Source organism: Camelus bactrianus, chromosome 7 (assembly GCF_048773025.1).
Source record: "Camelus bactrianus isolate YW-2024 breed Bactrian camel chromosome 7, ASM4877302v1, whole genome shotgun sequence".
Taxonomy (NCBI): domain Eukaryota; kingdom Metazoa; phylum Chordata; class Mammalia; order Artiodactyla; family Camelidae; genus Camelus; species Camelus bactrianus.
Genome location: NC_133545.1, coordinates 15,509,465 through 15,534,821, shown reverse-complemented (window position 1 = coordinate 15,534,821; position 25,357 = coordinate 15,509,465). Strand labels below are relative to the sequence as shown.

Here is a 25,357-nt window from a genome sequence, read left to right as displayed (position 1 = left end):
CCATCCAATGCAGCTAGAATGATCACAACTGATTGGTTAATTCGTGAGGCTGGATTTTGAACTTCATCTAAAAGCTTGTAATAGCAAAGACAAAACATGAGGAAACTCCAAATTTATCATAATCTCAATCAAGAAACCAGATGACTTCGAGAGCCCTTACTTGTAGCAAGCAATCTGCCTCTAATAATCTTGCTCAGTGCATACTACTGAAAATGAAATCTACAAATTTCAAACCAGGGTTATTCAAAGAGCGTTATGTGAACCTGGTACTAGCCCAGGGCAACATTTTCTATATTACTAAGTACAGTGCTTAGTTCAGCTAACATTTTTTTTTTTTAAATAGCAAGATACTCTTGGTGAAGGAGACTGTGTTAACTTACATTGTAGCCCAAGCTCCTTACCTACCATGAACTGGTAACAAGCAGCTTGTGGGCCAGCTATTCTGAGCAACACTGCTCTAGATTTCAATTCTGGACATTACCTCTAATTTTCTGTCCCTGATGCCACACAAAATTTAAGTAAATTACCAACCAAATACTTAGCTTAAACGGTTACACAGTAATGGAAAAAGCAATAAAATCCAGCAATTGACCTCACCTTTGACAGAAGCAATTTCACACAGGAAACATGACCTTCATAGACGGCAGACAGAAGAGGGGTAATATGATGTTTATCTGGAGCCTACGAAATAACAGAGATGTAAATCATCTTATCCATTTTCATTTCTTCCTTCTAGATCTAATTAGGAAACGTTTGTAACTATTTCAAAAATCCACCTTTACCCATTTGCCTTTCAATACAAAACTGTTTCACAGCTACATGTTTTTAGCCTCTTAGAGAGCTGCCAGAGGCCCAACCCACAGCAGCTTCTCCTTGGGAATTAAGAGTGAAATAGAGGGAGCAGGGCTTTGACCCCAGCTGATATCTGGGCTCTGCCACTTACTGTGCAGCCAGCTGTTTAACCTCTCTGAGCCTCAACTCCTCAACACTGCAGAAATGCAAATGAGGTCCGGGAAAAGGGGAGGAACATAGCCAATGAAGAGGTAAAAGACAGCCACAATTGGACCGTGTGACATGGTGTTCCTTGAAACGTGAAAAGTTCATCTCACTTGATGTCACGGTTACTTAAACATTTTTCAAAGACTCTGAAATGCAGAAGCTACAAAAGGCAAGAGTCCAGAGACGATTGCTCCTGTCTGACCTTTGTCCACAAGTCCAGTTCTTACATGACTGCACAGTCCTATGCTCCTCTGGGTGACAGCCATTTGCCACCTATAGACAGTGCTAACTCTCAAGTGTTTTGGAACCTGAAAGGGACACACCCTAATCCCCAGTTTTATCAGTTAAAAAAAAAAAATCAATTTGTTCTGCTTATTTAAGAAAGAGTCCCAACTATATATTTTTAAGTTAGAGGAATTTGGTATAACTTCAGACTATATTCTTACTTCAAATGAAGCTTCTGCAAGTTAACTTACAAATCTACAGAAAATAATTACCTAAAGCATACAACGGAATTTTTTTTCTAAAATGACAATGTTCTTTACATACATTAATATCTGCTCCTTTCAGCAGCAGAAATTCCAGGATTTCAAGCTGCCCACAATCTGCTGCATAATGAAGAGGCTTCCTTCCACCTTCTAGTGTCCGGTTGACGTCTTCTCCCTTATAAAAGAAGCCAAATGAAAACAATATTCATAAGGATGGTAGACTGAAGAAGGGAAACGAAGCACCTGATGTTTTATATTCTTAAAGCTGTTAAGAGTTTCATGAAAGAATTACATTTCTTGCGAAGTGCAGTAAGTAACCAAGAACTTGAAATTAAATTCTGCACAATAGTTAGCACACAGTATAATAATCATTCAAATCATGCTTAGTCAAGCTGAAAACAGTACAAAATAATGCTAAATGTAATGAAATATATTACAGTGTTCTATTTCTAAGGAGTTTAATCAGCATGATGTCAGGATGTGGCCATGGAAGACTGATGAACTCACATACTTGGATTTTACACAGATCATATGACATGTATTATAATACTTCAAAGAAAGCATCACTACTTTGATGGAGGCAGACATCATCATCACAAGGTAATCAGTATTAACTATTAAGAATTCATTTCAGCGGGGAGCTCAATGGTAGAGCCCATGCCTAGCACGCATGAGGTCATGGGTTCGCTCTCCAGCATGTCAGTTAAATTAAACAAAACAAAACAAAACGTAATTACCCCCCAAACAAAAAAGAATTAATTTCATTCACTCACTCAACATTTACTAAAGCCCTATTGTGTATGGCCAGCTCTGTGAAGAGAGGTGACAGCGATGAGCAAAACCAGACATGGCTTGTGATTGCACAGAGCTTACTACCTAGTGTGGGAGGCATATATTAATCAAATAATCACACGAATACACTAATGACTAAACATAATGGAAATAACAATAACTACATCTCATGGAGCTGTTTTGAAAATTAAACTAGGTGATCAACATAAAGCACTTTAGATATTATAGCTAGTATTAATAGAAACATGATTAACTACTATTATAAGTTATCTATGTACATAAGACATATACTCAAGTACTGAATCAAATCCAGTTAGTCTTTTCATTTTAATGTTAAGGGTCACTATTAGATAATGGATCAATTTTTCAAACAATGAAGTCATAATAATTTGAAATTACTAAGTATACAGAGGTATTTTTTTCCCCTAAGGATAAAGTTTAACTCCAGGGCTGTACATCCTCTGGTAAGTATCAGAGTCAACTCTATCATCTTACTTATTATTCAAGGGCTGGTACTTTAAAAAAAAAAAAAAAAAAGCGTTCCAAGAGGTGATAGCACTTGTCTGTCACAACAGTGTTCCCAAGTTCCAGCTCAGATGTATATTTCAAATACACTGTCTCTGTGGAAGATCAAAAATTTCATCAATAATCATTTTCCTCCTTTAAATTACTAGATGATAAAACAACCTTTCCCTAAGTACTTGAGTGACTCAAAGCCATAATTGCTAATAGGTTATTTATTCAAGTCAATATGATACCTGCAGTAAAACAGGGGCTCCTATAAAGTATATGGATATAGAAGGAGGAGTATAATAGGCTTAAGATCACTGGAGACTGTGCTAGGGCTCCAATTCCACCACTTAGATGTAGGACCTTAGGCTAGTTACTTTCTAAACGTTCGTTTTCTTATCTGTAAAATGGGAATGAAAATACACCTCACAGGGTTTTAGTGTATCATAAAATGAGATAATCCATGCAAAGTATCTAACACAGTACCTGACACAGGCTAATATGTTTAATAAAGTTAACTATTATTGCTGTGGGCTCCTAATGTTGGTTCTAAAAGGTTATCCATGATTGGGTTAATGAAGGGTTCTGTATAATGGTTAAATATAAAGATACAATTTAATATACTTTATATTCAGAAACAGTTTTAAATAATAAGGGCAACTTGGTATACCGCCTTAGTCTTTATTCACAACTGTAGAAATGTGAGACTATGAGGTAAAGAGATATTGCTTAAAATAATTCAGATAAAACCAGTTTTCCTTGCATTATTACTTCCTTCCCATTATTAATAACTGGAAAGGATTAACTGGTCAGGTCTTCCCAGTGAAACAAAGTGAAGAAATAACTGCAGTAAGCACTCAGTAAGATAGCTTTGCCAAAAATATATTTTCCTGAGTCAAAGTATGTGGTATTTTCCTTTCCTACTTAGTACAAGTATGCAAAATGCATATTAAAAAGGAACTGTTGTGAGTTTAAACTTTCTCTTTTATCCCTGCAGACACTGCTGTTTACAATTCTTATTTTAGCAGACAAAAATGACAGTACTGGAAAGGCTCTGTGTGACTGACAGGAAAGAAAGGCTCTTCTTCTGCAGGCCTTAACAAAAGCAGTACTTATGGAGAAATTCATAGTACTAAATGCCTGTATTGGAAAAGCAGAAAAATCTCTAACCACGTTTGTACTTCTACCTTAAGAAACTAAGGGGGAAAAAGGCATATGGAACTCTCTATACCTTCTGTTCAATTTTGCTGTGAACCTAAAAATGCTCTAAAAAAGGTCTATTAAAAAAACAAATAAACTGAAAGTAAGCAGGAATCAATAAAATGGAAAACTGAAAAATAATAGAAATCAAAAGCTGATTCTTCAAGATCAATACAATTGCTAAATCTCTAGCTAGAGTGATCACAGAAAAAAAGAGTAAAGACACAAACTGCTAATAATATCAGACTTTACAGTTTATCTTCTCACAAAGAACTCCCAGGCCCCAGATGCCTACACTGGTAAATTTTACCAAACATTTAAGAAAAAAATAATACCAATTCTACACACTCTTCCAGAAAATAGGAAGCACTCGAACTCATTCTATGAGGTCAGCATTACTCTGATTCTAAAATGAGACAAAGATGCTATAAGAAAAGGATACCACAGGCTAATATTTCTTATAAAGACAAATTCTAAACAAAATTTTAGCAAAATGAATCCAACAACATATAAAAAGGATAATATACCACAACTAACTGGATTTATTCCAGGAATACAAGGGTTGGTTGAATATTTGAAAAGTCAGTCAACATAATTCACCATCTTAACAATCTAAAAAAAGAAAAACCATATAATTATCTCAAAAAGCACTTGGCAAAATCCAATATCCTTTATTGATTAAAAACTCAGCAAACTAGGTAAAGAAGGCCATTATAAGGGGCTTCTACAAAAAAAACTACAATTAACATCATATTTAATTGGTGACAGATTGAATGTTTTTCCTCTAAAAATCAGGAAGACAAGATGTCTTTTCTTATCATTTCTAAGAATGTACTGTACTAGATGGTTCCAATCAGTGGAATTAGTGAAAACTAATAAACAAAATCTATCCATTTTGAAAAGGAAGAACTGTAACTGTCTTTATTTGCAGATGACATGACTGTATGTAGAAAATCCAATAGAATCTACCAAAAAACTACTAAAACTAATAAGTAATTTTAGCAATGCTGCAGGACAAAAGATCAACATACAAAATCAACTGCATTTTTATATAGCACTAGTAATGAATAACTGCAAATCAAAGCCAAAATCAGTATTATTTACAATGGCATACAAAAATGTGAAATACTTAGTGATAAATCTCACAAAAATGTGAAATACTTATGTATTGAAAACTACTAAATACTGTCTAAATTAGAGAGGACCTACATAAATAAATGGAGACAGCACATTCATGGGTTGTAAGACTCAATAATGTAAAGATCTCAGTTCTTCACAAATTGATGCACAGATTCATTGCAATACCAGTCAAAACACCAGCAGGCTTTCAAAAAAGAAATTGACAAACTAATCCTAAACTTCATATGGAAACACAAACTATCTAGAACAGCCAAAACAACTTTGAAAAGAAAGAATACGTTGGTGGGTTAACACTACCTGATTTCAAGAACTATTAAAACTGCAGTAATCACCAAAGCATGGTATTGGCATAAAACTATAAAATATGCAACTTAATTTATAGTGATAGAAAGCAGATCAGTGGCTGCTTTTGGACGGGAGGGAAGGACTATCAAGCGGCACTTGAGGGTAATGGATGTTTATCATCTTGGTTGTAGTGATGGTTTCTCAATTATATACGTGTGAAAACTTACCAAATTGCACACTTTAAATATCTGTAGTTTGTTGCATTTCAATTTTACCTCAGTAATATAGGTTTTTCAAAATCAAGTCTCTGTGGTTCTATTCTTATAAAATGAGACACTAACTAATCAAAATTTGAGGTAGAATGCGGACAGGAATGACCTTCATGGGAGACTTAAAGGGCAAAATCTATTTGATGTCAAGTTCCTTCCCTGTTAGTGCTGAATAAAAAGCTCTTGACTTCTATATCCTGTAACTCAACAAACTACATAGAATAAGAAATTTTAAAGTGGGATAAGAGCAGATCTATATGACCCCTACTAGCTGGATGGGGTTTAGAGATCAAAACAATTGTTTGAATTGCTGATAAAACCTCTTAATTGGTTCCTCAACTTCCAGCCCCATTTTGCCTGCCTCATTCTTTACTCTGCAGCTACAGGGATCTTGCTGAACATGAAATGTCATCACATTATTCCCATTCTAAAAGTACTCCAATGACCATCCATTGCTCCTAGAGAAGAAGTCTAAACAACCAGACATGGTTTACAAGATGTGGAGTGATCCACCCAGTGACTACCTTTCCAGCTTCAATTCTCCCAGCATTCCTTCCTACGTCCTTTGCTCGGTTAACTCCTACTAATCCTTTAGAATCAAACTTTAATTAAACTTCCTCTGGAAAGTCATCTTGACCTACCATAACTTTGAGTAATACCTTCATAGGGGTGCCCAAAGCATGCTGTATTTTCCTGTGTCACTTTCTACTTAATCTGTATCCTACTCAGTTCTACTCTATCTGTATCCTCTATGAATAAGTCAGGTATCATGTCACTATTACCTACTTTTGCATCTCTAACACCTATTATGGTTTCTAACACATAAACATTTACATAATAGAAGCTTTTACACTGAACAAATGGTGAAGTTGTTCAATCAACAGACTTGGAAGTAAGTCGTACACAATACCTTCCTTTTCAAGCAAACACTGATAATGCATTAGTAATTTGAGATCAGTGGTATGTTTATGGTTAGAGGAGGTTTGAATGACAATTTCACCAGCTTTCCAGCAGTCTGGGTAGGTAGTAACTTCAGTAGTGATGGTGAATCAGGGAAGGAAGATAGTGCTCTCTTTATTTCCTTTCTACCTACCCTTGGCACTAGTGACATCAGCGGAGAGGATGTTAGATCTTTATTCTAACGTCATGAAACATTGCCAGCTAAAGAGAAAAATCTAACACTAATTTTGCCTCCCAGATTCTGGGGACAGAGGAGAGAGATGCATAATCTCAACAAGTCCCTTAGCATTACACGGCAATCTTACCATGTTTTCTTTCTTTTCTTGCTCTTCCGTCTTCCAAACAGACTATTTTAAATCTCTTCCACTTTTTATAAACCTTGAACTTCTCTATCTCCTCCTTCCTTTTTATTCTCAGCAGATAACCTCATGTCCTTCCTTAAACAGAAAACTGCCTTCAGACATGAACTTCCTCTTGAACTTCTCTCCAGCACACCTTCCTGCAACTGACAAATCCTTTCCTATATAAAGCCAATCCCTCACCTAAATCATCCTTTCTTGTTTTCTTAAAAAAAGGTATTCCTTTGTTTATCTATTTTCTTACCTGTGTTTTCAACCTCCCCTGCTCTACTGGCTCCTTCTCATCAGATTATGCCATTTACAACTCTTCCACTAAAAAAGCAAATAGCAACAGAAAAACCTATCCTTTACCTGACATCCACCTTTTAGTTACTATTCTCTCTTTTCCTTTTCATGGCTAAACCTTCCAAAAGCAGTGTTTATATTTGCAGTATCCAGTTTCTCACTTCCCATTCGAATATGACTTCCACCCTTGACACTATATCATAACCATTTTTGCTGAGGTCAAAGACCTCCACATTACAAAATGCAAAGGTAATATCTCAGTCCTCACCTTGACTGACCTCCCAACAGTGACAAAGAAGATCACTCCTTCCTTTTCTAAACATTCTCTTTCCTTGGCTTCAGGCGTGCCACATTATTGCAGTTTTCCTCCTGCTCTCTGACTACTGGTTCATCGTTTCCCTCTTTTGACTTGTTCGCTTCTACCAGATGTTTAAAACAAATATTTGAGATCTTGGTTATGAATTCAGATTATCATCATATATAATTCAAACACCTGATAAATTTGGTTAGCCTTATAGTCTTATAATAGTATCCTCACAGGAATACCTTGATTATAGAATTTGGGGGGATGACTTTCTTAGTGATAAAGTTTGTGTTTTTAAAGAAATCATCACACAGGAATATCATATGTCACAGAGTCAGGCAACAGTAACATTCTCACCAAGATATGTGTGTAAATAACCAGGCAGGTGACAAAAAAACTCTGCACACAGCATATACTCCCACTTTACAGATGAGGTAAAGCAGGCTGACAAACCTAACTTGTCATCACATCCAGCCTTGTCTAGCTTCACCTCTCCCTTTTTAGTAAGAATAGTTTTTCCAGTTTCATTTTACTCTCCTTCCTGTCATTACAACATGAAGCCTGTTGGCCGTTAAATATATGACAGATTTTTATTACATTAAAATTGTATTTTTTAACCATATTTTTCTTGTACCAAGAAAGTTGTTTAGAATCTATTTTTATTTTTTCTAAATATAATATATTCCAGATATGTTATACATAACATATATGTAATACTGCAGATATAAAATACTATTTCATGATATTTTCTGGTGCATTGTTTAAATTAATACATTCTATTCAGCCCTACCACAGTGACCATGAAATGCTTTAGGATGTGTTGATTCCTGCTGTTCTTCAATAGTGACATTGCTGGCATTTGAGAAAGCTGGTCATATTTTATTTCTTGAGCACCACTGTTCTATATAGCCAAGAGCCTCAGTTATACTGATAAATTCTCTTATCTGACTATTGGTACAATGGATATCCATAAATCAACTAGCATTTACTGCGAAATCAGGTTCCTAGGCATGCTAAGGGTACAAGAAAGTAGAATTGTGGGTCTGTACCCACAAGAATTTTACTCTTCAATGATTGACTAATTTGACAAAATATGTATGAAATGCTAACTATCAACTGTCTACCTACCTATCTCATCTCATCACTCACAAAGATATAAAGCTGCCTGCTCCACTAACTCTCTACCCAGTATTTCTCAAACTTTTTCACTGAAGTACTCCAAATAGCAAAGGATAGAAAATACATGCTTCCCTGAGTCTGAAAGCAGAATCCTAAAGAGCCAAACTAAAAATTCATTCAAATATATCTGTACAAATATGCATGTATCATGAATGTGAGTGTGTATATATATATATATATATATATATATATACACACACACACACACGTATATATGCATATTTTTATTTGTTTTAATATATAAGCCATACCCCCAAATATGAAAGTATTGTTCCCCACTCCTCTTACCCAAGGATGCTTCAGCAATTTGGGCCATGTTTATATGCTTAGATTAACTCCTTGAAAGACTGTAAGCTGATGACAATCTAATTCAGTCTTGTCTATTTCTGATGCCATGGATACAGTATGCTCATATTGGTGGCATACCTTTCCTCTTGAGATCTACAGACCACTAGGCAACCTGTGAATAGACTTTCAAAAAGTTTATATATTCTTTTGTGTGTGTATAGAATTCTCTAGGTAGAGTCTGGGTCAACTTCTCATCAGATTATTCTCAAAAGGGGCCATGACCCCTGAGAGGTTAAGAACCCCTCTCTCGAACTTTCACTGCCTACTTAAGTTCTACTTTATAAAGAGACGTATTAAATAGTGGAAAAACACCGGCCAAGCCCTCAGCTCTAGTTACTTCTGCCACTGCCCACGATGGGGAAGTAAAAAGCCTGGGAGATCTTAATTTCCTCACTGAAGTATCTGTGGCTAGAAAAGATGACCTCTAAAGTCTTTTTATGGTTAGTTTTTGTGCTCTTTACTTCTATGGGTTAAAGGCATCTGGTGGTCCTGTCAATCTACAATTGTTCCCCCCGCTCTCTCTTATATTCTAGACCGAAGAAATAGGTTTTTCTGTACTTTCGGCCATGAAAACAAAGTAGTTCAAGAGTCTGGATGCTGAAAATAGCTGCTACGGTAGGTACACTTAACTTTCCATACAAGCTGGATCAAGCGAGAAGATTTAATACAACATGAACAATGTAAAATATATATATATACATACATTTCAAAGTCAAAAATTTTTTTCTTTCAAATCTATTATTACTTTGAGTTGTTTACTAACAAAGTAGGCATGGATTTAAAAAGGTGAAGAAACACAGTATTTGAAAAAGATACACTTATAATTAATTCAATTCAAAAAACATTTACTGAGCCTATCATAGTTAGTCACTGTGCTACTTGCTTGGGATAAAATAGGAAGGCCTGACTCTGACGGAAAGAATCTGCTCCTTTGCTGGGAAGCTAGATGCAAATAAGTGAATGCCATTTAGCTGAGTACCACAAATGCAGAGGAGTCTAAATGAACAGAATGCTCAGTAACTTAGCTTGTTGTAAATTCATCTTTTATTATCATTTCTATTTCATGTATTTACGTCTTGTGTTGTTAGATCTTAAGGGTCTTTAGAGGTTAGAGACTACATCTTATACTTCTCTTATTTCTACCACAATTTCAAATATGGTACTTTTAAATCTCAATAAAAATTTGTTTTGATTGCTGATTATATAACAGCATATTATAAAATGCTAAATTAAGAAATAACAGTATCAATAAGGTGTCCACTGATTTGGAGAGTGTGGCTGTATGCACACATGTATGTAAGAGAATATGCCTGGAGAAATGACTATATTATGGTGTATCGAATTCTCATAAGCCAACTGGAAATCCAGGAGGTGCTAATTTGGAAAGTACCTACTACAGTGTTGTTGTGAGCCTTCACTGAAATAATGTGATGTGGCTAGAATAAGTTAGCGCTCAATAAATGTCAACTGATAATATTAGAGGCCTCAATAGTTCTCATTTGAACAGCTTTCCACTCAATTTTCCCACCTGCAACAATTCAACAAATGTAAATCAATGTTCCTAAAGAGTAACACTGATCATGCTTCTTCCTCACTCAAAAAATTTCAACTGCTACCCCCTTTTAAAAATTTATTGACATATACTGCTCCCTTTTGTTTAACAGAAAATCCTCATCACGGTACCCAAGTCATCTTCAACACTAACTACCATTCTGGCCTTTTTACTCTCAAACACACACCATTCCCAACACACCAGTGCTGTCCCACATCTGGGAAACCTCATGTTGTCACCTTTCTTTGGTATGGTTACCCCACTTCCACTTTTGTATTAATCTGAATAATTCCACTGAAATTCCACTATCCTTTCAAGATCTATTTTCTCTATAAAACTTTTACATGATACTGTTTTCCCCCCAATACTCTTGATATGTAATTCCCTCCTTTTAATCCTCAGTTCTTGTTTATATGTCTCTTATTTATTTACCATTATTCAATTAGGTATTTGTTATTTATGAATTTCAATGATAACTCCATTAAAGAAAAGACAATGCCTTACTTATTTATAAGTACTGCCTACAATGTCTATGAGTGACTTGTGCATAACAGTCTAATTTAAAGAACTGGTATACATTTATACCATCTTTGTCACACTATGTAACCTGCTGCTTACTAAATCATATACACATACAAAACAAATATAAAGAGGTATTTAAAAAACATTATTAGAGTGCCTGAAAGCCATACAATCTCACTGTTACTACTCTGCCTTGGTGAGTGGGAATGGGTACTTATGGGTTGATTATGTGCTCTGTAAAAACACTAACAGTCGTTGCCTATGCCTGGCTTTGATACAGAAATTAACATATGGCTGGGTCAAGATGCCAGAATGTGAAGTACAAATAAAATGATGTTGAATCTGGAGAACACAAAATGGTGAAATTCACTGAGAGTAAGACCTGCTGATATTATTCTCATGAGAAGTGGGTGTGCGCACTATCGATTAATTTTAGTTCAAAAATTAAACATTAAATAGAATATTTCATACTTTAAATGTAATTTTATGTGATTTTAATAAAGATACTAAATAAGTTAAAACCAACAGGAACACATTAAACCCTAATGCTAATACTAAATGTCTGTAAGTTCTGATATTATCTGAATTATGTCCACAAACTTAAAAGGAATGCAAACTGAACCCCAATGTAAGTAATATACTCTCAGGGAAACATTCCCTGAAAAGCCTGCCCTAACTTCTGTGAAACAAACAGAAACAGACAACTCAAAAAAGCTCAGAAAAACAAACACATTGGCCAACTCCTTGCATATTCATTCTTAACCAAAGAGTTTGCTCCCATCAGATGAAAATAAAAGTGATCCACTATTTTTCTACCCACAAAGGATTATCTTATACAGAGACAGAGCCACAGAGACCTAAGGCACATTCTTGCCTGAAGACAATGTTTTACGTAGTGTATTAGAACTAGACAATAGAGAGTATAAAAGATCTCCCATCAGGCAACAAAGCCACCCAAAAGTAAAATTCTTCTAGCACATAAGCAGGTGATAAGTGTGGTCAGAAGAAATCCTTACATACTGTCTGTTCACACACCCTGAATCTGGATAGCTTTCCTTCTTTAAAGGGTCAGTAACGAGAAAAATATGGGGAGGTATGAAAACTAATCATATAGCAAAAAAAAAAAAAAAAAAAAGTATCATACTGAAAACTCAAGAACTTAATTTTAGAAAGCATTTACAGTGTGACCAAAATGGAACCCAAAAGACGTAGTTTCTATGAAAAAGGTATTCTGCACAGCAAAGGAAACCAGAAGTAAAAGAAGAAGACAACCTACGGAATGGGAGAAAATTTTTGCAAGTGAAACCGACAAAGGCTTGATCTCCAGAATATATAAGCAGCTCATACGACTCAATAAGAAAAAAATAAACAATCCAATCCAAAAATGGGCAGAAGACCTAAACAAGCAATTCTCTAAGGAAGACATACAAATGATCAAAAGGCACATGAAAAAATGCTCAGTATCACTAATTATCAGAGAAATGCAAATCAAAACTACAATGAGGTATCACCTCACACCAGTCAGAATGGCCGTCATTCAAAAATCCACAAATGACAAATGCTGGAGAGGCTGTGGAGAAAGGGGAACCCTCCTACACTGCTGGTGGGAATGCAGTTTGGTGCAGCCACTATGGAAAACAGTGTGGAGATTCCTCAAAAGACTTACCATATGACCCAGGAATCCCACTCCTGGGCTTGTATCCAGAAGGAACCCTACTTCAGGATGACACCTGCACCCCAATGTTCATAGCAGCACTATTTACAATAGCTAAGACATGGAAACAGCCTAAATGTCCATCAACAGGTGACTGGATAAAGATGATGTGGAGTGTATATATACAGTGGAATATTACTCAGCCATAAAAAAGAAATAATGTCATTTGCAGCAACGTGGATAGACCTAGAGATTACCATATTAAATGAAGTAAGTCAGACAAAGACAAATAGCACAAGGTATCACTTATATGTGAAATCTAAAAAAAAAAATACAAATCTTATTTACAAACCTAAAACAAACTCATGGACATAGAAAACAAACTATGGTTACCAAAGGCGAAAGGGCAGTGGAGAGATAAATTAGGAGTTTGGGATTAACAGATACACATTACTATATATAAACTAGATAAACAACAAGGACCTATTGTATAGCACAGGGAACTATATTCAATTTCTTGTAATAACATATAATGGGAAAGAATCTGAAAAAAAAAATGTATGTATAACCAAACTGCTTTGTTGTCCACCAGAAACTAATATTGTAAACCAACTAGACTTCAATAAAAGACGAAATTTTAAAAAATAAATAAATAAACACATACACACATACACAAAATTGCACCGAAGTCAGAGATGGGCAGCACTACTCAAATTAAGAAAATTTAATTAAAGATTTGAGAACAAGTTTAAGAAATTCTGCCAGAATACAGAGGTGATAAACAAGGAAATAAAAATTTAAAAAAAGATTACTGCTGTAACTAAAGTTCAAACCTATAAATAATACATAGCCAGAAAAAAGGGAAGTGAGATAGTTACAAAAATAAATTTTTTTGAGCTCAAGAAAGGCCTGAACCTGCAGATCATAAAAGCTCACCATATTATAGTAAAAATTCAACAGACTCTCTCATTAATACAGCTTTGCAATTTGTTTTATAAGTAAAAAAACACAATAACACTAAAGAAAATCAAATATGTCTGATGTCTTATTTTTTACCTCTCTGTCACACCGAATTCTAGAGAAGAGGGAGAAACTAACTACAGTAATGATATTTGGAGAAGGCCTGGGGACCAGGTAGAATCGAGGAGAGTTACTGACACTAATACTAATAATGGGAGACGTGTGAGCTGTTGAAGGTAGGCAGAAGATTGAGAATCTCTGACCTGCAGTTTGGAAAGAGTAAATTATGACTCATGTATTCACTGCAAGCAAATCAACATTCATGTGTAAAGGCAGTCTTGGGTATCAGCAAATCAGAAAATGTATCACCCAGGCTCCCTTGAGTGGGAGGGAAAGGTGAGGTGCACTTTAGGAATTCTAGGGCAGTAATTCTCCAACATTTCAGTCTCAGGATTCCAAAGAATTTTTTTTCCTTAATATGGGTTATAGCTATAGATATTTATCAAATTAGAAATTAAAGTAGAAGACCTGTTAAATGTTTATTAATTCATTTAGAAATAACCAAAAGACATTACATGTTAACATAAATGAGATCTTTAAAAAAAAACAAAACAAAAATGTATTCCACCCTCCCCCAAATGGAGAAGGATGGCACTGTATCACATTTTTTGCAAATTTTTTAAATGTTTGTTTCAGTAGAAGGCAGCTGAATTATCATATTTGCTTCCACATTTAATTTGTTTTGACATATTGCTTTGGCTGAAATATATGAAAAAAAATTGGCCTCCCACAGATACATAGTTGAACAATTAAAAAAAGTTTTACTCACTTTGCTTTTACATCATCAGTAAAAGTATCATCACAATCAAAAGAGAAAATAAAGTCTTAATACTGTTATGAAAAGAGTTTTGAATTCATGGAACTCTTGAAAAGGTCTGTGGGGCCTCTAGAGACCTACAGTACTTTGAGAACTGCTGCTCTAGTGAAACCAAAGAGATGAATTCAAAATTAGAATGCAAGAATGGGGAGTTTTGGCATAAATTAATAATGAAAAGTAAAGCTAAGTGAGACTTTTAACTTAAGAAATATAGTTAAAAAAACAAGTCTTGAGAGAGAAGATATATAATTTAACAAATATATATAATCACACATTTATATAGAACAGAAAGTAGGTGAGGAAATAAAAAACCTACTAGATTCTGTCAGACACAAGATCTTATTAAGCGACACATTCACAACTAAACGCTGTACATGGGAGGCTTTTAAATAAATGATGGCATATCTGATACCATATTATGTGGAATCATTCAAAATGAAATGAAAATAGCTTATAATCCTCGAATGCTTACCATGTGCCAGGCATTGTTACAAGTATTTCCCAGGTATTAATTCATTTAGTTATGACAAAAGCTTTAGGAAACTAGTACTACTACTATTCTTGTACAAGGAATCTGAGGCACAGAGAAGGTAACTCACCTAAGTCTTGTACTGCTGATGTGCGAGATGATCATGCTATTGAGTGAATAAAGCAGGTATGATCCCATTTATTTCAAAACTTAGAAGAATATGCTTATATACAATCATAAAATTTCAGAGAATACATGCAACAAATTTATTAGTAGTCATCTTTAGAGAGAAGAATTATGAAGATACTGCTGAATTTCAGTAATTTTTTTTAAAAAAATGAGCATGCATTACTCTTATAATCAATTAAAGACAGGTATTTGTTTTGAAAAACTAAAACCAAAGGCTACTGGTTAGTAAAATCTAGACCCAAACATCTTTTCTGATGAAATTTAAGTTCTAGCAGACTTAAAAAATATGAATGCCTTTCAAATCATGGAAGAAATAGAAGCCAAGAAAATAAATTCCTACAGCTAAAAAAAGGCCAAATGAAAGCAAGTTTAAACAAAGTGAATTCAAAATTAAAAAACAGAAAATTTAAATTGATCAAGTTATATCAATAAATGTGAACAGATTTAACTATCAAATTTAGACATAAAGAATGAATCCTGAATTTTGTTAAATGACAACAAAAAGAAAAGTAAACAAAAATCCAACTAGAAGCTGTTAAGAGACATACCTAAAAACAAAGTAATATGAGAAAATGGGAAAATATAAAAGAATGGGCAAAAGTATATCATGCACAAATATCTAAAAAACTAAGAAGAGTAATATTAATATATGACAAAATAGAATTAAAGGCAGAGTAAATGGGAAAAAGATGTTCATTCTACATTTAAAAAACACAGAAGTTAGTCATGATTTTTTAGAAGAGTAGACTTTTCATGAAGAGTATCAAGAAAATGACAGACAAAAATAGCATTCTATACAACTCCAATAACAAAAAAAACCTGTTTAAAAAATGGGCAGAAGAACTGAATAGATATTTTTTCAAAGAGGAAATGCAAATAGCCAACAGGCACATGAAAAGATACTCAACACTGCTAATCATCAAGGAAATGCAAATCAAAATCACAATGAGATTATCACCTCGCACCTGTCAGAATGGCTATCACCAAAAAAGAACACAAATAACAAATGTTGATGAGGATGTGGAGAAAAGGGAACTCTCAAACGTGTAAATTTGTGCAGCTACTGTGGAAAAACGGTATGAAGGGTTCTCAAGAAAACTAAAAACAACTACCATATGACACAGTAATTCCACTCCTGTGATTATATTTTTAAAAAACGAGCATGCACTACTTTTATAATCAATTAAAGACAGATACACAGTAGCATTATTTACAATTGCCAAGATACGGAAGCAATCTAAGTGTCCATCAACAAATGGCTAAAGAAGATATGGTGTGTGCACACACACATACACACACACACCACACACAGGAATACTACTCAGTCTTAAAAAAGAACTAAATTTTGCCATGTGCAGCAAAATGGATGGACTTGGAGGGCATTATGCTAAGTGAAGTAAGTCAGATAGATAAAGCCAAATACAGTGTGAAATCACTTACATGTGGAATCTAAAAAATACAACAAACCAGTGAGTATAATAAGAAAGCAGGCTAACAGATACAGAAAACAAACTAATGTTTACCAATGGGGAGAGGGAAGGCAGAAGGGGCAATATAGGATAGGGGCGTAAGAAGAACAAACTATTGGGTATAAAATAAGCTATAAGAATACATTGTACAAAATGTAGAATATAATTAATGTTTTATAATAACTGTAAATGGAGTATAACCTTTAAAAACTGTGACTCACTATATTGTATACCTGTAACATAACATTGTACAGCAACTATACTTAAAAAAATTCTATCAATCTCCTACAACCATGGTTGAGGAAAGAAAAAGAATAAACAAAATGAAGAATAATAATTTCAGTCTTTAGCAGGGCATGATTAATAATTAGTGAGACTGAATGAATATATATCAAACTCTGGACTCTATGGAAACTATACCTTCTATTTTTATTGAATATTAACAAAACTCAATCATAAAAGACCAAAGAAAACCTCAATACACTCCAAAGCTTATAGAACCCACTCTCTAATCTCAATGCAATAGAACTAAAAATTAATACCAAAAGCTTTAGCACAAACACAAAACAGAACAAAAAATCAAAGGCACAAACAAAAATAACACACAGAACACACAGCCAAACCAGTAGTAAATGTCCTAGATTACTGATGGAGTAAAGAGGAACTCCATACTAGAATTACAGACTATTTTGAAAATAAGGCTAAAAATATTAATTATATTAAAGGTAAAAATATTACTTACAGACAGAACCAAAACTGACTGTGCAAAATCAAGTGAGCTTTTGTGAGACAGTTAATTAAGTTAATATGAAAGTATGGCTTTTTAAAGTCTGCCACAGTTTGTTTACTCACATTAGATTTTGAAAACATTATTTTGGTTAGGTCTTGAAACAACAAAAACAAAAATTTTAAATATACTAATTGTGGTAACTGTTCACATTAGCTGAAAGGTAATGACAATTTTTACAAATTTAAAAATCCATAAAACACTGTGTATAGAAACATAATCCAATCCATCTTGTTTCCAAAGAAAATTAACCTCAGAACACCCTATCTTCTAGTTTTGTAATATCAGTATTAATAAGAGTTCATTAAACAGAGTTCTTTATACTTGAGAAAAAAACCCAATATTTCTATATATATATATTACATATATATACACATATTATATATACATACATCAATATTTCTTTTAGAATAATTATTCCCAAACCTGACACTGTTCAAAATGTATCCTTATAAAAATGAGTATTGAGAACAGAAACAAGAAAATAATTAAGAACAAAATAAAGCAATTTCAGCATTAACTGCAGAAAATCTCCAAGCTTATTTTAAAAAATAAGTCTTACACAGAAAACAAATTTATGATTACAAAAGGGGGAAGGCAGGGAGGGATAAATTAGGAGTTTGGGATCAGCAGATACAAACTACTATATATATAAAATAGATAAACAAGGACCTACTGTGCACAGGGAACTATATTCAATATCCTGTAATAAAATGGAAAAGAGTATGAAAAGGAATGTAATATATAACTGAATCATTATATATGATATATATATGTCATATATATAACTGAATCCAACTGGCAACATTCTGTGCCAAAGGTAAAGAAGTCTTACAATGACTTAAGTTAAATTATCACTTAGCTATGAAGCCTGAAATGCTGAACCACTTTTTTACATGATTAACTCAAAGTGGCTGGCATCCTTTTTATTTCATCTCCTGTTCTTTGTCTTACTTACACCTTAGAAGTAGTTAAGAGCATCTAAGAACACAGAACACCCCTAATGCACTGGGTGATGAGTTAATTCTATAACGATGTTACTCCCCCTCCTTCAGACCCCGTTTGCCAGTGTGTGAACGCCAAGAAGGAGGTGAACTGGTTTACCTGGACTCTGTGCTAATGTCCTTTTTCGTAGTCAGACATTGGATACTCTTCTTTTCCTGTCATTTAGACCCCAAATTTTGCCACCTCGACTTGATACTCCTTAATCTGATTTCGATTTTGCCTTCTGGATAGAGAAGAGCTGCAAGCTCTTTCTACACGGACTCCTCTTAACCCCGGTAAACACGGCTCTAGATCTTCCACAAGACCCAGAAGCTTTAAAGAGTGTTCATTCACTAGCGATTTATTTGATCATTCATTCATTCAACAAATATTTATGAGCTCCCCCTGTGAGCTAGACATTATTCTAAGTGGTAGAAATACAGAAGTGAACAAAAAATACAAAGTTCAAGTCAAGTAATAGCTGTAATTTGCACAGCATGAGCTGGACTATGGTCACTGTGGTTCTAGAAGTTTCCCTTTGACAACAGGTTTGTGCTAAGTCATACAAAAAAAAAAAAATTCAAACTCCATTCCCCTCTCCCTCCTCAATCTTAAAACAAAACTTAAAAAAAAAAAAAAAAAAAACCCAAACAAAAAAAACACCTCATGTTCCTGTTATGGAACAAGAGTGGCTTCTGGAGTCTAACAGATCCAGAGACAAATCTTGGCTCTGCCATTTACTAGCTTAGTTACCCTGAACAAGGTACCTAAATTTCTTCAAGTTTCATTTACCTCATCTGCAAAACAATCTTATTTGGTCTTTTTTTAAATCAAATTTTTTCTGACAATTAAATGAGAAAATGTAGACCAAGCACTCAGTAAATAACCTCACATTAAACAATGGCCATTCGAATATTGTGATCATTGTTGTGATGACAGCACAGGGCAAAAAAATAGGTCTCTGACTGCTTTATCTGTGTTCCAGGGATATTATTATCCTAATCACTTATACGGCCTGGAGAGTAAATTTTCTGCCGGTGGGCTGCTGTTACTGCTTCATTGCAAATACAGCTACTAGAAGTTAAGGGCAACAGGTTAGGTATACTGGTAAAGAAAAAAAAATTCATTTGTGATAAGAAGTGTTCTATCTCTAACACCCACCAATCCAAATACAGAATAAGTCAAGATGAGTCTAGTTTACTTAGTATTTCTATTTTTTTTAAAGATGTCTTACTCTTCCCTTTACTAGATTTCCCCTTGTTTTCCTCAGTCTTTGCCTTCCTCACTCTCCTTAATGGCTTTAATACGGAATAACATTTTCAATAGTTTCAGATTTCCTATCCTTAATGGCAAAAATCTTTTACATGCATCTCAAAAGTGGAGATACTCACTTAGATCCAGTACTTCTTGCAAGCCTCTATCTACTACGCAGCATTAGGTTCATTTGAATAACAAACATTTGAATGGGATAGTGTTCTTTATAATATTTCTAAATGAAATGGTCATCTGACACTGGCAAAGAACTTCCTTTTTAGGCCTTTTTCCAGGTGAAAAGAAACAATTCTCTTCCTTTGATCTCTAAGATATGTACACGTCACTGCAACTGAGCTCTAAGGCCTGAGTACATACCGTACTGTCACAAGAAACCAGTGTCCTCAAAAGCTACTTAACAAACAGAAGATTAAATTAGCATATGAGTGACCATTTTGTAGCACAGCATGTAAATTAACACTGGACACCTGATTGTAGAATTCAGCAAAACTATCAAATTGAACAAATTCTATATAGTTGAGTCAATGTCCCCAATAATTCAGTTACAGTTAACTATTACCTTTCCCTATTTAGAATTCAGAAGTCTGTAAGACTACGGTGTTTAGTATTTTTATAAGGACAGATCCCTTTGACAACTGGATGAATGCTATGCCTCCTCCTTTCCTATGATCCTCCCTCTCTTCTCCTCTCTCCCCTGCCACTCAAGGTTGAGTTCTTACCGCAGGATATCACTTTGCCAAGAAGAATCATACATTACTGCATTGGTGACGTTAGCGGGTAACAGTACCAGAGCTATAAATTACAACACAGCAAAGGGTTCAAATGAATAACACTTTTGTATTTTATCTGGAACTTTATGACACAGAAAAAAACAGATAGACGGCACAACAGAAAGGTAGAAAGTCTGAGAAGTATACAACTTGCTCTTAATCTATATATTTTCTACAAAGTTAACAGGAAAGTTCTGTCACACCAAATGCCTCCAACTCTCAATATTATAAATACAAACTCATTTCAAAGTAATGAACAATAATACCCATAACAAATAATCACTTGTTTAATGAGCACCTGTTTAATAACAATACATGAAAATGCATCTTTATGAAACACTTTAAATGTGTTTTGAACAATAGTTTCTTATTACTAGTTAGAATCTATGTTAGCCCTGTGTTAGGCTGATTCTGACCAAGGTCATCACCTTGTAAAATCCAATAGATTAGTCACTTCAGACATGTTCCCAATTGAGGGTTATTTTCATTTACTAAATTACTGCAAGTGGTAGTAATTCTGACACACTTCAATGGTAGTGATGGCTGAGACTCTGGCCAAAAAGGAAAAAAAAACTGTTCACAAACAAAACACATATATATTATCTAAGGATGAGAACTACAAAATAAAACAAAATCCTGTGTTTTTAACAGTTTTACAAATAACTATGTATCCCTGTCTCTGGGATTCTTAACCTAGGACTATTCAAGGTTCTGGAAGTATATATTCAAATTACAGGTTCGTTTTCATTAATTTACTCAGCAGCATCACATGGAATTAATAGAAGTCAAAGAAACAAAATGTGAGCCAGAAAAAAATGTTCAGTGCAAATGTGTAAGTCTTTATTAGCATGTTTAATCAATGTATGTGCTAAGCATCTGTCTTTCTTACTACAAAAAAAAAAATTTTTAATCCTGCAATAATTAAGGCCACAAATCTTACGGTCTATTTCCATACATAACCATGTATACGTCTATATAGAACTTTAAGGTTTTCCTCTTTCAAAATGACTACTTCAGACATTTAAATTAGTTTTATACAGCTGATTTACTTATTAAAAGCACACTTCTCTTTTTTAGGTACACTGGTTATTTTTCTTCTTTGGAAGTTTAAAAGATTACTCAAGGGGAAAGGGCATAGCTCAAGTGGTAGAAGGCATGCTTAGCATAAGGGAGGTCCTGGGTTCAATCCCCACTACCTCCTCTAAAAATAACAAGTAAATCTAATTACCTCTGCCCTCTAAAAGAAATAAATAAATAAATAAAAAGTGCAACTCATTTAAGAAAAATTTAGAAAAGCAACTAGTCAGTTAGACATTTTCTAACTGAAAATAGCAAAGTATTAAAATTTTTACTGGCGGCATAAAATTAAAATTTTAACTTAACAAAATGCATATTTCTATATGGAGAAAGACTACCCAAATTAAGAAAACCCATTCAAAACATTACAGCAGTATCTCAATTTGGAAAAAAGATTAATATGATCAAAAAGTAGCTTCATTTTCAAGAAACTAATTCATGGCTCCGTAGTTGGAATAAATTCCTAAAACTCTCATGCAGCCTGGGAAATATCTTGTGTCGTTATCCAATGGTTTACATTCTTAAAGGCTATGTCTATAAATAATTCCATGATAGGAAGGGAGAAAGGAAGGAAAGTTGGAGGCAAGAGAGGAGAAAGAAAAGGGAAATAAAAATTCAATCCCTAAAATTTCAAGCATGATCTCTGTAGAAATCTGTTGAGTGAAGTGGGATATACATTTTCTCAGATTATTTTTCTGTAGCCATCATACATGAATGACTTTTTTTTATGAATGACAATTTAAACATTTTTTTCATATATTATATTCCTGACAGAATTGCTGATTTCATTGTTTTCCAGTACCATCATAGAAAATAATCTAAAGGTAAGATGATGTTTTTTGCCCCTTGGAAATTAATGTTATTATTTTGCCCAGGAGGTTACAGACTAAAAAAAAAAAATTTATAGTTAATCACTTTAGCTAGGATGTATCTTGCTCTTCATTTGGGTTTATTAATTTTGAATAGAAGTAGGGACCCTCTATTTCCAATCTGGGGTCTTCTTTTCAGTCCTGAAAACTTGTATTTCTATTTACCACTTCAAACTTGTATGTTTTTCCCTATCTTGCTGGTTCAATTCCAATGGCTTATCTACTATAATACTTAATCTTCAATTTATTCCATCTATGTATTTCATATGTAGTTCTGAAACATTTCAATACAAATGATGGGTAAAGAATACTCTACTCGAATGAATCGGATCAAATCCAATCCTTCCACTCATTCATTAGTTGTAGGATCACAGGCATTTCCATCTCCCTACCTATAAAATGGAGATAAGGCCTACCTGGGTAGATGTGAGGATTAAATTTCATGTCCAGCTTATGTGTATTAATTTATTATGTGGACCATACCAGGTAAGAATAAGAGAAGGCATTCTGTTCTCATTATCTTCTATTTTGAATTTGATATTCTATAGTGTTTATTCTCCACTGTATTGCATCCAAATATGACTTCTTTGCTCTTACAGCAGTCTATTCTGTTTATATAGTTGTAAGTTTTCTTAACACATTTGTGAAGTTGCTTTCTAAGTTTTATTCATATGCCATATATTAAATAAGGAAATAATTTATTCAGAACTCATACAACTATCTTATTTGTTGTTTGTCCTATACATCCTTTTATCTGAATCTACCAAAGGAAACTCATCCTCAGAAGAGTTACTAAATACACTGGCCAGTACTATAAGTCTCAAATGATATTTGCTGGATGAACTGTGAATGAACGAGTGAAAACTGTGCTAACTACCTTCTCTTTTACTTTTAGAGTTAGAAATCAAGCCAGGTCATGCGACTGGCACTTGGGCTGGAAAGAGAAGAATTCTGGCACACTTTTGGTGATAAATGACCTTTAACAGCCAAAAAGATTTAGAATTTCCTTTCAGTTTAAGGACTTAAATTAGTTCCTGTTGGTATGTTTGTAAGTAACAACTCCTATTTTTCAGAATAGTTCTAGGCCTTTTGTCTAAGGTTCAGATTTACTGCAGAGACTCTATACTTCTTGCAGAGAATTTTATTCAGCTTCTCATTCTCTTCCCCCAGCTACATGTGACTTTCTATGCCTTGCTTTTCTTTATACTTCAGTATCTTTAAACCATAAAGATCATATTTTTGAAAATGCTGATCCCCAAAATAAGTTTTATATTTGATCATACATTTTAATTACTTTCGATCTCAAAAACTCAAGGGGAAAGAAATGAAATTTAGTTTATTTGACAATCTAGTTTTTGTGACTTTAGTGTTATGCAGGAGTGAGCAAACGATGACCCACGTGCCGAATCCAATCTGCTGCCTATTTCTGTAAATAAAGTTTTACTGGAACACACACATGCTCATTTGTTTACATATCATCTATGGCTGGTTGAACAACAGCAGAGATGAATAGTTGTGACAGAGATTCTATGGCTTACAAAGCCTAAGAGGTAAAAGAGCCCCTTCTTAGGAAAGGATTTATTTAAAAACACCACAAACAGCAAACATTTACTATACGGTTACAATACGTTAGGCACTGCTTTGTTAAATTTTACATTAACTATCTCTTTTAAAAATTGGGTAAATTTTTTGGATAAAACTTATGGATAAAACATGAATTGGGTACTATTACAATCCCTATTTTCAGATGAGAAAGCTGAGGTTTGAAATTAAATAGCTTGGTCAAAGTTAATACGTGGTAGAGCAGGGAGTCAAACTCAGGTCTACTGAAAATCAAAGAAAAAGCATAATTACTCTTCTTCAGAGGCCTTTAAAATAACAATGAAGGTGTTTTCTAAGGACTTAGTTTGCGGCTAGAAAGCTTTCAATTTTATTGGTTTAATGGTCAACATGCTTTTACATTGTCATAAGTAATGTCACGTTACGCACAGGTTTTAACATTTGTCCACTAACACCAATAAAAGAACAGTGATGATTTTTATTTTTCACAAGGAAATGATCAAAAAAACTATCTTTACTTTTACTGAGACTGCATGGTTTAAAAAATTTAAGTCATATTAGAATTAAATGACAATTTAAGGCAATTATTAATAAACATTTAAATATACATTTAAATATAAAGAAAATGGAAATACTTAAACATTTAAGACTTATTTACGGATTTTAATATTTTCCACAGTGAATAATAATATTTCACATGCTTTTATTCAAAGTGTTTTTTATATATGTAATCTTATTTTTTTTTAATTGAAGTATAAATGATCTACAACACTGTGTTAGTTCCAGGTGCTCAACAGAGTGATTTGATATTTCTATAGATTTCAAAATGGTCAAGTCTAGTTACCATCCGTCACTATAAGAATTATTACAATATTATTGACTATATTCCACACGCTGTACATTTCATTCCTGTGACTCATTAATTTTGTAACCGGAAGTTTATACCTCTTAATCTCCTATTTCACTCATCCCTCCAATCCTCCTCCCTTCTGGCAACCACCTGTTTGTTCTCTGTATCTATGTATCTGTTTCTGTTTTGTTATGTCTGTTTACTTATTTTGTTTTTTAGATTCCATATATAAGTGAAATCATACAGTATTTGTCTTTCTCTGACTCACTGCACTTAATATAATACCCTCCAAGTCCATCCATCTTGCAAATGGCAAGATTTCATTCTCTTTTTAGCTGAATAATATTCCATTGTATGTATATACCACATCTTCTTTAT

At 34.0% G+C, this 25,357-nt stretch overlaps 1 protein-coding gene across 1 annotated transcript in view; it reads right to left on the bottom strand.

Annotated features, from left to right (window-relative positions):
* MTPN (myotrophin) overlaps positions 1 to 25,357 on the bottom strand; it is a 52,064-nt gene that overhangs the window by 16,353 nt on the left and 10,354 nt on the right. Inside the window, exons 2-3 of the mRNA XM_010947496.3 lie at positions 1,549 to 1,662; positions 598 to 681 (exon numbers count right to left, since the gene is read on the bottom strand). Coding sequence (XP_010945798.1) covers positions 598 to 681; positions 1,549 to 1,662 — 198 coding nt within the window. The remainder of the gene's footprint in view (positions 1 to 597; positions 682 to 1,548; positions 1,663 to 25,357) is intronic.